Genomic DNA, 14448 nt, shown 5'->3' with positions numbered 1-14448 from the left:
CCCCTCTCCCAGCTTGTGCACAGGCACTCTCAGTCTCTAATAAAGAAATAAAATTTTTTTTAAAAAATTAAAATAAAGAATACTCAGGCTTAGTAAAGGTACTGGGAAAGGGTCAGTCCCACAGGCTACTGGTGAGAATCAGATCAGGCAATATAAAATAAAAGCCTTAAAAAAATCATTGTCTCTATCAAAAACTAATGATGTAATGTATGGTGATTAACATAATAAAATGAAATTTTAAAAAAATCATTGTCTCTTTCCCCACACTACATGTCTAGGGGCGTACGGTGAGATTCAACACACACGCGCGCGCACACACACACACAGCCTGGCAGGTTATACACCAAAATATTAACCATGATTATCGATGGTGAGATTCTGGTTACATAAATTTTATTTCCTCTCTACTTATCTGTGTTTTCTAATTTTAATGAAATAACTTTACTACTCATATGATAAAAAAAAGTGCTTACAATTTATTTCAAAAGAATTTTAGGTAGGTAACTTTAAATTTCAGAGAAGGTGTCTGGGTGGTTCAGTCCGTTAAGCATCTGCCTTTGGCTCAAGTCATGATCCCAGGGTCCTGGGCTCCCTGCTCAGAGGGGAGTCTGCTTCTCCCTCTGCCTGCCACTCCCCCTGCTTGTACTCTCTCTCTCTCAAATAAATAAAATCTTCTTAAATAAATAAATTTCAGCGAAAATTCAAATAAGATCTTTCCACTAAAAGAAACTATAGAATATAAACTCAAAACCAAAAAAAAAAAAAAAAAAAAACCCCAAAACGGGAAAGGGCAGCTCATACTTTAATTCATGGGACATAAACAGACTTCATACCAACAACCTAGTTTTTAATGTCATTTCAGAAAAAGGCACTAATATCATAGCAGTTTAGCTCTCCTAATTAAAAATATGAGAAAAATGTGAAAAATAATTTTAAAAGCCTCCAAAAACTAGGAAAAAAACTGCTTCTAAAGGTCCAATTACCTGAGACTGTCACAGACGCTTCCGGTTTTCACACGCACTGTGTCGTGTCCTAACCTTGTGTCTCCAGAACCATTCAGGAAGGGGTCACCCCCTCCTCCATTCTGACTGACTCCAAGTGCCTCTAACGGCCCACCGTCTACTCACCAAACTGCTGCCATGAACAAAATCTATTTTCACATACCTGGAGGAACACTCTCTGTCAAGAGCTAGAGTCTACTTTTAAATCGGATTCAATGTACCGCCATAAGTGTCAGAATGCTTTACCATTGGCCATGAGAAACTTAGGGATTAAGTCCACGTTCCAGTCTCTTCCTCTCCCCATCGATGCTGGTGGTGCTCCTGGTATTTTAAATCTTTTGTATAACTGAAACCAAAACAAAAATCAACCCATAATGGAACAAAATTTACTTGTCATTATGCTATTCTTCCACGACGGGGTTTTGGTATCATAACTGACCACCGGCAGATGAGATAAAGTCTAACAACGGCATTTCATTTTTTATCGGATAAAATTTTTAGAGAAATTCCAATACACATCTTAGTTAAATACACCACTCATGAATGCTAAAATAAGTATTACAGAGGTAGTATTTTTTACTAGCAGAAAAGCAAGAACACAAAACAATTTGTCAATGACACACTAGCTCTGCAGATACACCATTTGTAGAAATCATTTAAACTCATTCTCTCCTAAATAAAAAGCTAACAAAAAGGCTTAATTTTGCTTCCATAGTTATGGAAGGAATCAAAAATAAATTCTGGATTCTTCAAATCAAAAAAGACAATTAAAGTTAGTTCCAGCTAATTTATATCTTATGTGAGTTGAGTAGGAGCTCTAGATAAAAAGAAGCTTATGGTCTGAAATTTGGGAATATTCATTTTATTGCTAATGTGGAAGCAAATAAACAAAGCTGGTATATTTACTAAGAAAAAATCCCCAAGTCCTTGAGTATATTCACTGGGGAGGGGGAAAAAGACAGCTCACCTTACTGAAGATTAATAAGCGTACGCAGGGTGGAACGAATGATGCCAACACATCACTCTACAGATTATTAACAATGAAAAGATCTGGTGGTCATTGCTTTACCTCGGGTCAGAGTTGGCATATGAAGTCACTCGAGTTCAGACATTCTATGCCTCCTGACGTGATGCAATACGAACTATACAACAATGCTTTCTTATTATAAGCTAGCTTGGACTTTTCAAAAGAAAAAAAAGCGGGGAGATTTCTGTAGACTAAAAGAATAAAGAGAAACAACACCAAAAGCAATGTTTAAAGTAGTTAAAAAAAAAAAAAAAAAACACTGCCACCACACACAACATATGACATTCCTGGCATCACTGGGAAATCTGACTGTGGTCTGGATATCACTGTTAATTTCCTTAAATGTGATAACGAAGGATATTATGATCACGTTGGAGAATGTTATTTTTAGCCAGAGAATGCTGAAATATTTAGGTCAAGTATCATGATGTCTCTTACTTTCAAAGATGCAAACCAGTAACAAAAAAAGACATAAAGCAAATATTGCAAAATGTTAACTGCTAAATCCAGACGGAAGGTTGATCCACTGGTATTATTCTTTCAACTTTTCTGTAGGCCTGAATACAGAAAAAAAATTCTGATAGGGCGCCTGGGTGGCTCAGTTGGTTAAGCGTCTGCCTTCGGCTCAGGTCATGATCCTGGAGTCCCGGGATCGAGGCCCGCATCGGGCTCCCTGCTCAGCAGGGAGTCTGCTTCTCCCTCTGACCCTCTTCCCTCTCCTGCTCTCTGTCTCTCATTCTCTCTCTCTCAAATAAATAAATAAAATCTTTAAAAAAAAAAAATTCTGATAAAAATATGAAGTCTATTTCATCAGTCCTGATGGATAGTAATTGGTTAACTGTGTATCTCCAGAAACACGCAGTATGGCTCGAACCCACGTGTGCGGATGCTGAACAAACCTCACAGAGAAATATTCAGCAAAACACACTTCGGAAATGCTTCGTGTGCCCACAGTCTTAAAAAAGCAGGAAGCAGGGGAGTAGAGTAAAAGGAGTCTAAAGCTCTGGAGTCTTACAACCTAGGTTCACAATCCTTCTCTGTGATTTTAATAACACAGACTACTTTGTCATCTGAAAAATGGGGATAAAAATCCCTCTGAGTAACTGGAGGGACACGTAAGACTATGTGGAAAGCTGTGGCACTGTGCTCGGCGTGTATTAAATCCCCATCAGAAGTCCATACCCTGCCCTTCAGGAGATAACCGGTAACTGCCGCCGACGGCAGTGAGGCCCCAACTGATGCGTCGGCAAGCCCTAAAACTAGCCGGCCCTGAGCCAACGGGAGGCTACACAGTCTAGGTAAGAAAACCGACCCTATCCCTGAGGAGTGAGGCTGAGACGCACGAGTACGAGTTTCAGAGAAGAAAAGGCGCACAAATGTGCTCCAATGCTTACGTCGTCCAGGGGTGTTATAGATGCACTTTCTCCTCCGTAATATGGGTTTCTGTCCATGTGAAGAACTTTCTTCCCATTCACTGACATTATACCTGACAGGATACATTCCTACAGGGAAAGCATAAGTTATCTTCAAAAGAAGTGAAGTGTTACCACATGTTTCAAACAGACACATTCTCCCCCCAGCTACTTTTTTTTTTTTTTTTAAAGCCCCTCATTAGGGGCCCCTGGGTGGCTCAGTCGGTTGAGCATCTGACTCTTGGTTTTGGCTTGAGTCGTGATCTCAGGGTCCGGGGATCGAGCCCTACATCGAGCTCCGTGCTCAGCCAGGAGTCTGCTTCTCTCCCCCGCCTCGCCACTCATGCTTGCGTGTGCTCTCTCTCAAATAATCTTTAAAAAATAAAATAAAAGCCCCTCATTAAACACTCTTATAGTAACTAATACTTACGTATGTACAATATATGACATAACTTAAGGACAAAGTCCTAAAGCGACTAGGGTTCCAAGTGTGGTCTGTGGAACCCCATGGGCCTCAAGGTTAAGACTATTTTCATAACACTAAGACATTATTCACTATTTTTTCACTGTGTTGACATTAGCACCGATGGTGCAAGACCAATGGTAGAGAAAAATTAGGGCAGTAGCTCCACACTGTGCTAGTCATCATACTGTACACCACCCAGGCGCTCAGTTTAAAAAAAACAAAAGACAAAAAACAAAAAAACAAGGCTAATTTCACTTAAGAATGTCCTTGATGAAGCATTAAAAATTTCCTCTGTTAATGTACACCCTTGAATGCCCACCTCTTTAATACTCTGTGTAACAAAATGGAAAGTCCACATAAAGTAACTCTGGCTCAAGGAAAACCTTTTGTACAACAGATTTGTTAAGCTGAACCAGCGACTTTTTTTCACGGATCATCATTTTTATTTGAAAGAACAACTGATCAATTTATTCAGACTTAGGTATTTGGCAGGTGTAGTTACAGATTTCATACTGTAATTAATCGTTTAAAAAAACCTGCCATTTATGTTTTGGTATAAATCAAAGAATATCCACAACGATGTGAAAGGCTCTCCTCCCTATTCCAACTACACATCAGTATGAGGCTTGATTTTCTTCATATACTTCAGCTAGGGCATTATCTCACAAAAGTCTGAACACCACAGCAGATGAGAATCCAGCTATATTTCAAGCCAGACCTTAAAGAGATGTGCAGAAAATGTGAAACAGGGGCACCTGGGTGGTGCAGCTGGTTGAGCAACAGACTCTTGGTTTTGCCTCATGTTGTGAGATCGAGCCCCAAGGCAGGGTCCACTCTCAGCACGGAGTCTGCTTAAGACTCTCCCTCTCTCTACCCACGCCCACTTGCCCATGCCCACTCTCTAAAATAAATAAAATCTTGAAAAATAAATAAATCTCTTAAAAAATGTAAAACAATGATACTCTTCTCACTTTTGTTTTGGAAGATATAGTTACACTTCGTAAAACATATTCATGTTAACATGTAATGGGTTTATCATTAAGTGAATTAATATTTTTTAAAATTTCTCAGTGTTGATTTCTAATGATAAATATTGATATAACCCTTATAAACAAAACTCTTCAGGATCCTTAATTTTTAAGAGTGTAAATAGATCCCAAAGCCAAAGAGTTTGAGAACTGGAGCTCTAAAGGAAGCATCCAGGATAACAAATAAATGGGCAATAATTATAAATGTCCAGTCTCATACTAAGATATACCCTATCAAGATAGAGGGGGGAAAAAATCAAGAAAGAATATGATTAATGAATTAATGAGAAGAAACACAGAGATGGGATACACATTCACTCAAAACTCTTAAACCAGGGTTTTGGTGATCAAGGCTTTACTTTTTTTTTTTTTAAGAAAAGGGAAATTCCATGTATCTTCATTAATCCTTAGAGTTTTTCAGATTTATCCCAAAGACCCTAGGTAGCAGAGAACAATCTCACTCCCCCAGAAGTCTTTGATACCTTTATTTTGAAAATTCATATGTATTTCTAATTTTACTCCATAATGTATCTATTCATTTTAGTATTTTTAAAGGTTTTTAACTACTGTCTGGTTCAATTTTTATTCTAGGGAGATGCATCATTTCTTATTTAGATCAAGACACAAAACACTATGAGTGCTCCAGGCCACTTCATGCCCTATTCCAGTCCTAACTACAACCCCACACCCTCTTATGATTTCTAAGAGTGCAGATGGAATCAGGCAGTATATCCTTTTTGTATATACCTTTTGTTCAGCATTATGTTTACAAGATTCGTCCAAATTATGTTTTGTGTGTTCTTAAAATGTACTTATTCTCACTGCTACAGAGCAGGGGGTCCCCAAAGTACAGGAGCCAAGTCCAGTCTGCACACAATTTTCATAAGTAAAGATTTATTGGTAAACACCCATTCCCATGCATTTACAGATTGTCTACACCTGTCTTCTCTGTACCACAGTAGAAGTGTAGTTGTGACAGAGACTGTATAGCATGCGTAACCTATTTCCTACATAGACCTTTACAGAAGGTCTGCCTAACCCTGCAAGCGGTGGATGGATCTCAAAGGGTGCTTCCCAACTCAGTACCACCTGTAAATGTGTTCGAAATGTAAATTCTAAGCAGGTTTTCAAACTTCACTTTGCATCTGCATCACATGGAGGTCTCGTTAAAACAGGCTGTGGGACTCCCATCCACAGAAGTGGGTTGGGGCTGAGAATTTGCCTGTCACATGAGTTCCCAGGTAATGTTAATGAGGCTGGTCCAGGACCAATTTCGAGAACCATTACTAAAGCAGTGCTGCCCCAACTTGAATAAGCATAAGAATCAACTGGGGATCATGCTAGGGATACGTGGTTGGCCCAGTCAGTAGAGCATGGGACTCTAGATCACTGGATCACGTGAGTTCAAGCCCCACTTTGGGCTTAGAGCCTACTTAAAAAACTGGGGATCATGCTAAACTGTAGATTTTGATTCGGTATACTCGGCGTGAGGCCTAACCTTCTGCAGTTCTAGTAAGTTCTCAGGTGTTGCAGAAGCAGTTGATCCAAGGACCACAGTTTGGGTAACAAGGCAGCAGAGGCTTTAGTTGAATGAATATGCCACATGAATATACGACAATTTATTTATCCATTCTACTATTAATGGGCATCTGGACAGATGCCAGTTTTGACTCTTATAAATAATGCTCTATAAATATTCTCAACATGTTTTTATTATGCATTTGTCAGATATATATCAAGGAAAGCACAACTATGTTCAACTTCAGCAGATAACTCCCAACAACTTTCCAAAATGGTTATACTAATTTACACTTTTGTCACAGCAGTGTATGAAAGTTCCGTTGTTTCAAATCCTTGCCCAACACTTGTGTCTTTTTAATTTTAGCCATTCTATAGTTAGGATGTGGTTTAATTTGCATTTCCTGACAACTAATGCGGTTGAGCACTTTTTAAATTTTTTTATAGTTCACTGATAATTACGGTATCTTCTTTTGATAAGTGCCTATTCAAATTATTTGCTCTTTTTAAAAATGGGTTTCTTTTTCTTACTGCTATATAAAAGTTCTTTTTATATTTTGGATAGATAAAAGTGCCTTACTGGTTCGATGCACTGCAAACCTTCCATTCTGTGGCTTGCCTTTCCACTTCAATGATGTCTTGATAAAGAGAACTGAAGGCATTTCACAACTACAAAAATCAACCCTAATCTTATCAAAAGCAATTCACTTGTCCAAAAAACAAAATCCAAGGAAGCACTAACATATATGGTTCAACATATTACACGAAAGTAAAATAAAATTTATATTCACAGAAACAGGTTATGACATAAACAGAGGAAGATGAAACAGTCCTATTTCCAGCCGACAAAGGCAGTCTCCAGAGCTCAATTTTTGGAAGCAAAATCACAGCAAGCAACTCTGAGTGTTGCATATCTTCTATATATAACTTTTCACACTCCCCTGCAAATAAGCATGATCCACTCACTGGACCATGGCTCTAAAGCAAGCACTAAAGATGGAGGCTAAATAAAGGGCTCAATAATTTAAGGATTCATTGAAGTCCAAAGAGCTGGTAACAACTCTTAGAGGCCTCACTGGGAACAAATATGACAAAAGCTAGTTAAATCTTCAGGTTCATGGATTCTCCTAAGCCCCTCTATAAAAGATTGCTTTTACATTGCCAAAAGAATAAAATACATAGTAGCCTAAGTGTAATACTTTACATTTTCCTTTAAGGCATGGGATGAACTAATTCGCTGATAAAATTTGTCAATCATATCTGGGCATAGGGCATACATTAATGATCTTAAAATTTCAATCTTACAAAATTCACTCAAAATTAAAATTCAGTACTACTACCTATCTAATGAATATAGAATAACAAGCAAAGCACATTAAAGCCAGAGAAAATACTCTAATTTCCTTTTTTTGCACTAGAAAACCTGGTCCACCCATCATATATATCAACAATACTGATAACTTTTACCAGAAAAATCTATGTATTAGTGAATATTAACATACTAGTTTTAAATCTAACAGATGAGAGTACTCCACATTTAATTCAAATTCATCCACAAATGCCCTGAGCTGGGTAAGAATACAAACTCGCAAGTTACTTTATAGTAACTGAAACTATAAAACCATCTTCAGAATCCAAGTTCTTTATGATAATGGCATCTGCCACTCTGGCATTTCATGTTCTCCTACATAAAAAGAGGTAACTGATCAAATGGTTTAAAGGTCAGGGGTGAGAGAAGGGCCCTATCAGTGGTATGAAGTTCACTTCCCTTCAGCACCCTGCACGTATCACCAGAATTGCAATAATTATCCAATAACTGCAATTGGATAGTACCTAAATACATTAAGCCAAAATACCTCCAACGTCCCGAAGGGGCCTGCATGGTGTTCCTATATATGAACTGTGATCAACCTAAACAGTATTTCCTACGTCAGTGGTACTAAAGAGTATCCTGGTGTCTTGGAAAAATTAATGCCCATCCCCTTCCTGCTTAGAGAGCAAGCTTCGAAGAGAAAAGAGCCAGAGTACATTAATACTCTTTTTTTTCACAGTACATTAATATTCTGATAGATCTTCAAAGTGACCAAACTAAGCACCCACCGGAACTCTAATCCTACTGAATTTTAAAGTTGTTAACAAGGAAAAACAAAACATAAATGACAACAAAAAAACCCAAACAGAAAATAAATGCACATAAAAAGGTGATAAGGAAAACAAGATACCTAAAAATTAATACTAAAGAAAAGTGACTTTTGAAAGCTACTTACCTAGAACTATGGGGAAAATGCATTAACTAGAATATTTTTAAATCAGTTAATCTCAATATTCTATGTCAGCAACAACATAGTAAAAATAATGTTTTCAGCGGAACGTTCCTTTAAATATCTGTCCCTTGAATGCATCTCATTAAATGCTGTCAAAAGATCATTTTTCTTGAAACTGGTTCTAATTATGTCTTTCCTGCTCAAAATCCTCTCCCACTGCCTAAAAGATAAGTTCAAATTTCTTAGCCTAATACATTAAACATTCTTAGTGATAGGCCCTCTCTCCAACCCAATTTCCCATTCCGCCTCTTCATACCTTCTGTTTCAGGCAAAATAAACTCCCTATTCCTTATATACATCCTGTTCTCAGTACCAATCCATCCTGCTCACTCTGCCTAGAAAATCATGCGTCCTGCTCGAAGCTTACCAGCATTTTTAAAATCCAGCTTACGTACCTCCTTCTTTATGAAGGTTTTCCTGCTTCCCCTGTCTGAATTCCCACTCGAGCAGCTCTATTACAGCACTCAGCACTTCCTCATATTAACTCTTATTAGAGTCACCCTCCATATGAGAAGCTATTTGTTTATACACAGATGTGTTTACCTTTTTATTACCCATAACTGATTACAACAGTCACAGTTTAAATAACTGAAATTGGGTAAACCATTACTCCACTAAGAGTCTTCAATCAGGTACAAGGGGAAGGAAGATAGAAGGGATTGCCAATTATGGATGTGAGCCAAAACATTTAGTTAGTGGTTTTTCATTTCTTTTTTTTTTTTTTTTTATATTTTATTTATTTATTTGACAGAGAGAGACACAGCGAGAGAGGGAACACAAGCAGGGGGAGTGGGAGAGGGAGAAGCAGGCCTCCCACTGAGCAGGGAGCCCGATGTGGGGCTCGATCCCAGGACCCTGAGGTCATGACCCGAGCCGAAGGCAGTTGCTTAACCAACTGAGCCACCCAGGCGCCCCTAGTTAGTGGTTTTTCAAACCAAATATCTCACTACTACTTCTAGATGCTAAAATGTGTCTGATTTTACTTCTATCCTTTGGGGCGAGTATGCTTGAAACGGATTTAAAATACAGACTGTCTACAAGATATTTATACCTTCCAAAAGTAAGACATTTGTACATACTGGCTCTATGATCACTACTGCAGTGGACAGAAAGTCCTTCATCTACAAAGCTCTAACATAGCAACGGCAAGGATTTTCAAGGAGCAAATCTGAAAGGCAATTTAAAAATTTTAAATCAGATATAAACTCTCTTAAATCACAAACTTTTAATAAAGAAAAAGGGTAAAATTATGTCTGGGATGTAAAATAATTTCTAAACATGTAATACTGAGAATACTGGTTAAATCTCACTGAAGTATACACATTTCTATTCGTAATTCCTTACCAGAATTATTATGTAGAACAAAACAACACAAATACCTCTGAGAGCCACAAATAGCTGTGGAACTAGTTACCCTTATATACTAAGAAGATTCAAGAATTTACTGCCAACCCCAAAGTCAATTAAAAATAGCCTATTAGGTGGTCAGATGTTTTCTATTCACCCTGAAATCAAAAGTCACCAGCCTAACAGCAAAGTAAGGGAGGGAAAAAATGAGAAGCAGACTGAAGAACTCACAAAGGCCAGCAGTCTGAGTTAATTTAACAAGGAGCACCCAAGCTTACCAGGTTATCTTGATGGCTTCATTATGTTACAGCGTTAACACAATAATTAACCCTCATGATGGGAAATCTTAGTTATCGAGTAAATTATGTTCCTTAGTTAAAGTAGGTGTGATGTCATTTGGAAAGGCTTTTTTCAGAAAGTGGTGGTTCTTTAAAGGGATAATCCTCAATTCCTTAGAAAATTCAATTATACAAAATATTCCATTTCTCCTGGAGAATGATTTTGTTCCAAGTTTCACGTTTTATGTTTTATTTATTAAAGTTACGATCAACATTTGTGGATCACCATGACCTTCATTTTAGAAGGAACAACTGATACAAAACAGTGCCAACACTAGGCAACAGAGTAACTCTGACACTTATTTACACTTTCTTTAAAAGTAACAAGTTAATAACACTAAAAGTACTTGACATACAGCCATCACCTAAAATTCTGTACCCATAACTGATAAGAGTATATCTGTTTTTAGGTTAACTCTCTGGCACTAAATATTTATAAGCCAAAATTTAAGAAAATTAAGTTGTATCTTCACTCCAATAGTCAATTCTGATTTGAGGGTTTTTAACTTAGTGATCTTACTTAACGTTAAGTAGTCTTTGTGTCACGATGAAACGAGGGTACTGATTTACCATTACCAAATCATCCCACCATCACTACTCCTCTCAATGAAAGTAATAATGTGAATGCTCTGCATAGATATAATTCCCAAAGAACATCTCAGAAAGCAATCTAAGAAGGCTCGCAGGGATTGAAATTATCACAGCTATAAAGTGAGGGCAGAAATTGGTCTGATTTCCTGTTGTGTACCTACCACTCATCAAAAGGTCAAAATTATCCCAAATGAATACTTAAAATAAAGTGCATTATCTTAACTTGGTTGTTACCCAGTAAGACCATGCTATCTTTGACACAAAGTGATGCTTCTGTACCAGGCATGTAGAAACCTGCAGGACAGATCTGCGCTCATTTGTCCACATCCAACTGACCTAATCAAGAGCAAATCTGAAAGACCAGCAATAACCATAGAAAAAACAGAACTGGCTCTTATAACCCACTGGCAGCAACCGAGCCGTTCCAATGGGCGAAATCCTCCACAAACTACTAAACTTGGAATCCCAATTACACGCTTTAGAAATATTAACTGAAGAAAAACAGCCCCGCGGCTGGTAGGCCTGTTCATTTAGGCATCCAACCCTTTTGCCAATTCACCACCTAAGAAATTCGACTCAATCCCTCACATTCAAAATGACTAGTTTTCTAGGTAAGTGACCTCATCTATTTGGTACTACTTCCCAGCCAGTCACATGTCTGCGTCGGACTGGCTGGTAGGAGAGAACCCGGCCCCCAGCAAACCATCACCGGTCCATTTCTTAGGGGAAAGCCCCCAGGAGAGACAATGGACGCAGGGGACGGACCAAACCAAAGGAGATGGCAAAGGTCAGGAGAGAAAGCATCGGATAGACAAGCTTTGAGAACACTCATTTCCAATTCTACAGATGCTCAGTAAGTGGGATGAGGGTGGTTAAAAGCAATGTGTAATGCTTCTCATTTGAAGTGGGGGGGGGAGGATAAAAAGCTAATTTTCTCTAAGTTCACTGAACTGCATCAGTTACAAGACGGTGATTATCCAATGACTTGTCACAAAATCTTGCGCCTAGCTCTGGTAGGCCGAGACCGACGAGCGGCGGTGGCTGAAGTCGAAGTAGGAAACGCAGCTGCGAGCGCTCCCGCCCTCCCCCACCCCGCCTGGTGCTTTTCCGTTTCCAATCGGGAGAGGCCATCAACCGTAGAGGAGGCGGAGGGGCACCCACACCCCAAGCGGGCTGTTTCGCTCGCTTCCCACCCACTTTTACTTCCCCGTCGCTCTGCATTAGGCCACCGCGCCGGGCCGGGTTCTCCCTCTCCGGGTCTGTCCTCGCACGTCTGGGGCAGCCCCGGCCCGCGCCCCGCCCCCGCCAAGCCCGCGCGGCGGCCGCCAGCCTTCGCCGCCGGGCACTGCCGCAGGCCCCCGACGCCCCGGGTCGCGTCTCCCGCCCGGTCGCTGCGGCCCCCCACGACGACGCCACCCAGCGCTCGCAGGGACGCCGTCCCACACGGCCCGGCCCCGCGGGGTGGGCCCGGCCTCCCGCGGCGCGGGCTGCGGGGCGCGGGGCAGGGAGACTCACCGTCAGGCCGGTGCCCAGCACGATCACGTCGTACTCCTCATTCATGGCGGGGGACGGCGAGGACCGAGGCCCAGGGAGAGCACAAGGCGCGGGGACTCGAGGGGCCAGCGGCTCTACGACCACCCGGGAGCCACAGGGAAAGAGCTCAGGCCGGTGTTGGGACCCGACGGGAACGGGGAGCGAGGGCTGGAGCTGAAACGGAGCTGCAGAGGAGAGAGGCCGGCCGCCACCTCAGACGGAAGAGAAGAGCGGGGCAGGGAGGGGAGGGAAGACGGGGAGGGCAGGGAAAGGCGGGCGGCGACCCGGGCCTCCGCAGCCGGGGCGGGGCTTAGAGACGGCGCTCGGAGGGCCGTCGATCACACCCTTCCCGCTCTCTCATTGGCTGGGTTCCCGCCGCCCAACCAACCTTCGTCCTCTCCCCCCTCTCGCGAGAGGAGGGCGGGCCGTCCCTCTGGCGGTTCCGGCTCCCCGCCCGGCCCGCTGCCACGGTGGTTGGGGGCGGAGGGGGCGGCCGGGCTCGGGCCCCTGAGGGCCTGCAGTGGGGGCCAAGCGCGCCTGTGGCCGGAGAGCGCTTCGTTACTCCCGCAGTGGCGTGGGAGCCAAGGCACGCCCAGGGCCCCGAGACCTCCCGCCGCCCTTGGACTTTGAGCCCGCGGAGGCCACGTGCGCCGGAGCCGGCGGCGCGGGGGTCTGCTGGCGACATGCGCGGCCGCGTCGGGCCCCGCGCTCCCGCCCTCGCACCGCCGGGCTCCGTCTAGTGGCCTGGCTCCGGCTGCGGCCCGGGCGCTGTGCAGGCCTCGGCCCGGCGTGCTTGCGCGGCCGCGCCTTCCCCTGTCATTGGCAGCTTGCTTTGTGTTTCCTCCCATCCGGCCTCCTTTTTCTGAATGAAAAAGCCCCCACCGTCTTGAAAGCAGTTCAGAGATCACAGGCTTTATCTTATTTCCCGCCCTGTGTCGTGCTTGCTGCGTTGCCCCATGTGCGGCTGGAGGAAAATTAATGAGAAGAAAAAAAACCCAGCTTTAAAAAAAAAAGTAACTGTCAGCACAAATGAAGAGGAAAGCCAGATTTGATTTGGAAGCGGGTCTGCGGCTACTGAGAGCTAATGCTCGGGCCAGCTGTACAAATTGTAGCTGACCACGTGGGATTAGGGTTAGGCCATGAGTGTGGAAGAAACATTTCCTTGTGTGCCTTCCATCTGCTCTACTCCTGCCCACCCCCAGCCCCCCAACTTTTTAGGATTCCCACTGGCATCTCCAGCTTTGGGTAAAGAGATGGGTGTAGGGAGAGGCTTGTGTTCTCAACCAAAGAGAGGAGACCCTATAGGGGCGGTCTGGACCGAGTGCTTCCCCTAAAGCCTTGGACAACCTGTGTTTACAGCCTGTGACAGGTCTGCAAACTCAGACAAAAGAGTTGGTATTTCCTTCTAGAGCTACTCTCAAACACAGCTGGAGAACTAGTCAAAGTGAGTCTTGGTAGGCAGAACTTCCCTCATATTTAAATCATTCAGATTCCGGAAATAATGTAACTGTGTTGTACAATGTTTCTTCACCCCAGAAAGAGTTTAAGAAAGTGTGTTCTATCAGACCATGGACCTTGGGGGGATGAGGGGGGAGTTTACATTTACATACCTTAATTGGATTTATATACCTCAGTGACCAAAGGAATTTCTATGAGTAGACAAAAATCAAGTGCAAAGTTGACTACTGAACCCATTATGTACCAGTGGGTGTGACTGATTTTTCTGTTGGCTTTAAGAAGGTCCTGCTGTTCTCTCCAAGTATGTGCACATATATTTATACACACAAACGTAGAAACAACAGAAACTTCTCACAGTTCTGTAGGCTACAAAGTACAAGATCAAGATGTGTCTGGTGAGGGCCC

The 14448-nt window shown here is 42.1% G+C and overlaps 1 protein-coding gene across 1 annotated transcript in view; it reads right to left on the bottom strand.

Annotated features, from left to right (window-relative positions):
- The window catches only part of GDI2 (GDP dissociation inhibitor 2), a 31411-nt gene extending 18520 nt beyond the window's left edge, over window positions 1-12891 (bottom strand). The window contains exons 1-3 of the mRNA XM_025853516.2: window positions 12568-12891; window positions 3423-3530; window positions 1248-1347 (exon numbers count right to left, since the gene is read on the bottom strand). Coding sequence (XP_025709301.1) covers window positions 1248-1347; window positions 3423-3530; window positions 12568-12612 — 253 coding nt within the window. The 5' untranslated portion in view covers window positions 12613-12891. The remainder of the gene's footprint in view (window positions 1-1247; window positions 1348-3422; window positions 3531-12567) is intronic.
- Between the last annotated feature and the right edge of the window lie 1557 nt (window positions 12892-14448).

The sequence above is a fragment of the Callorhinus ursinus genome, unplaced genomic scaffold (assembly GCF_003265705.2).
Source record: "Callorhinus ursinus isolate GAN/ISIS: 27379988/994484 unplaced genomic scaffold, GSC_fseal_2.0 scaffold36, whole genome shotgun sequence".
NCBI lineage: Eukaryota > Metazoa > Chordata > Mammalia > Carnivora > Otariidae > Callorhinus > Callorhinus ursinus.
The sequence above is the reverse complement of the archived record's forward strand: the minus strand, read 5'-3'. Positions and strand labels throughout refer to the sequence as shown.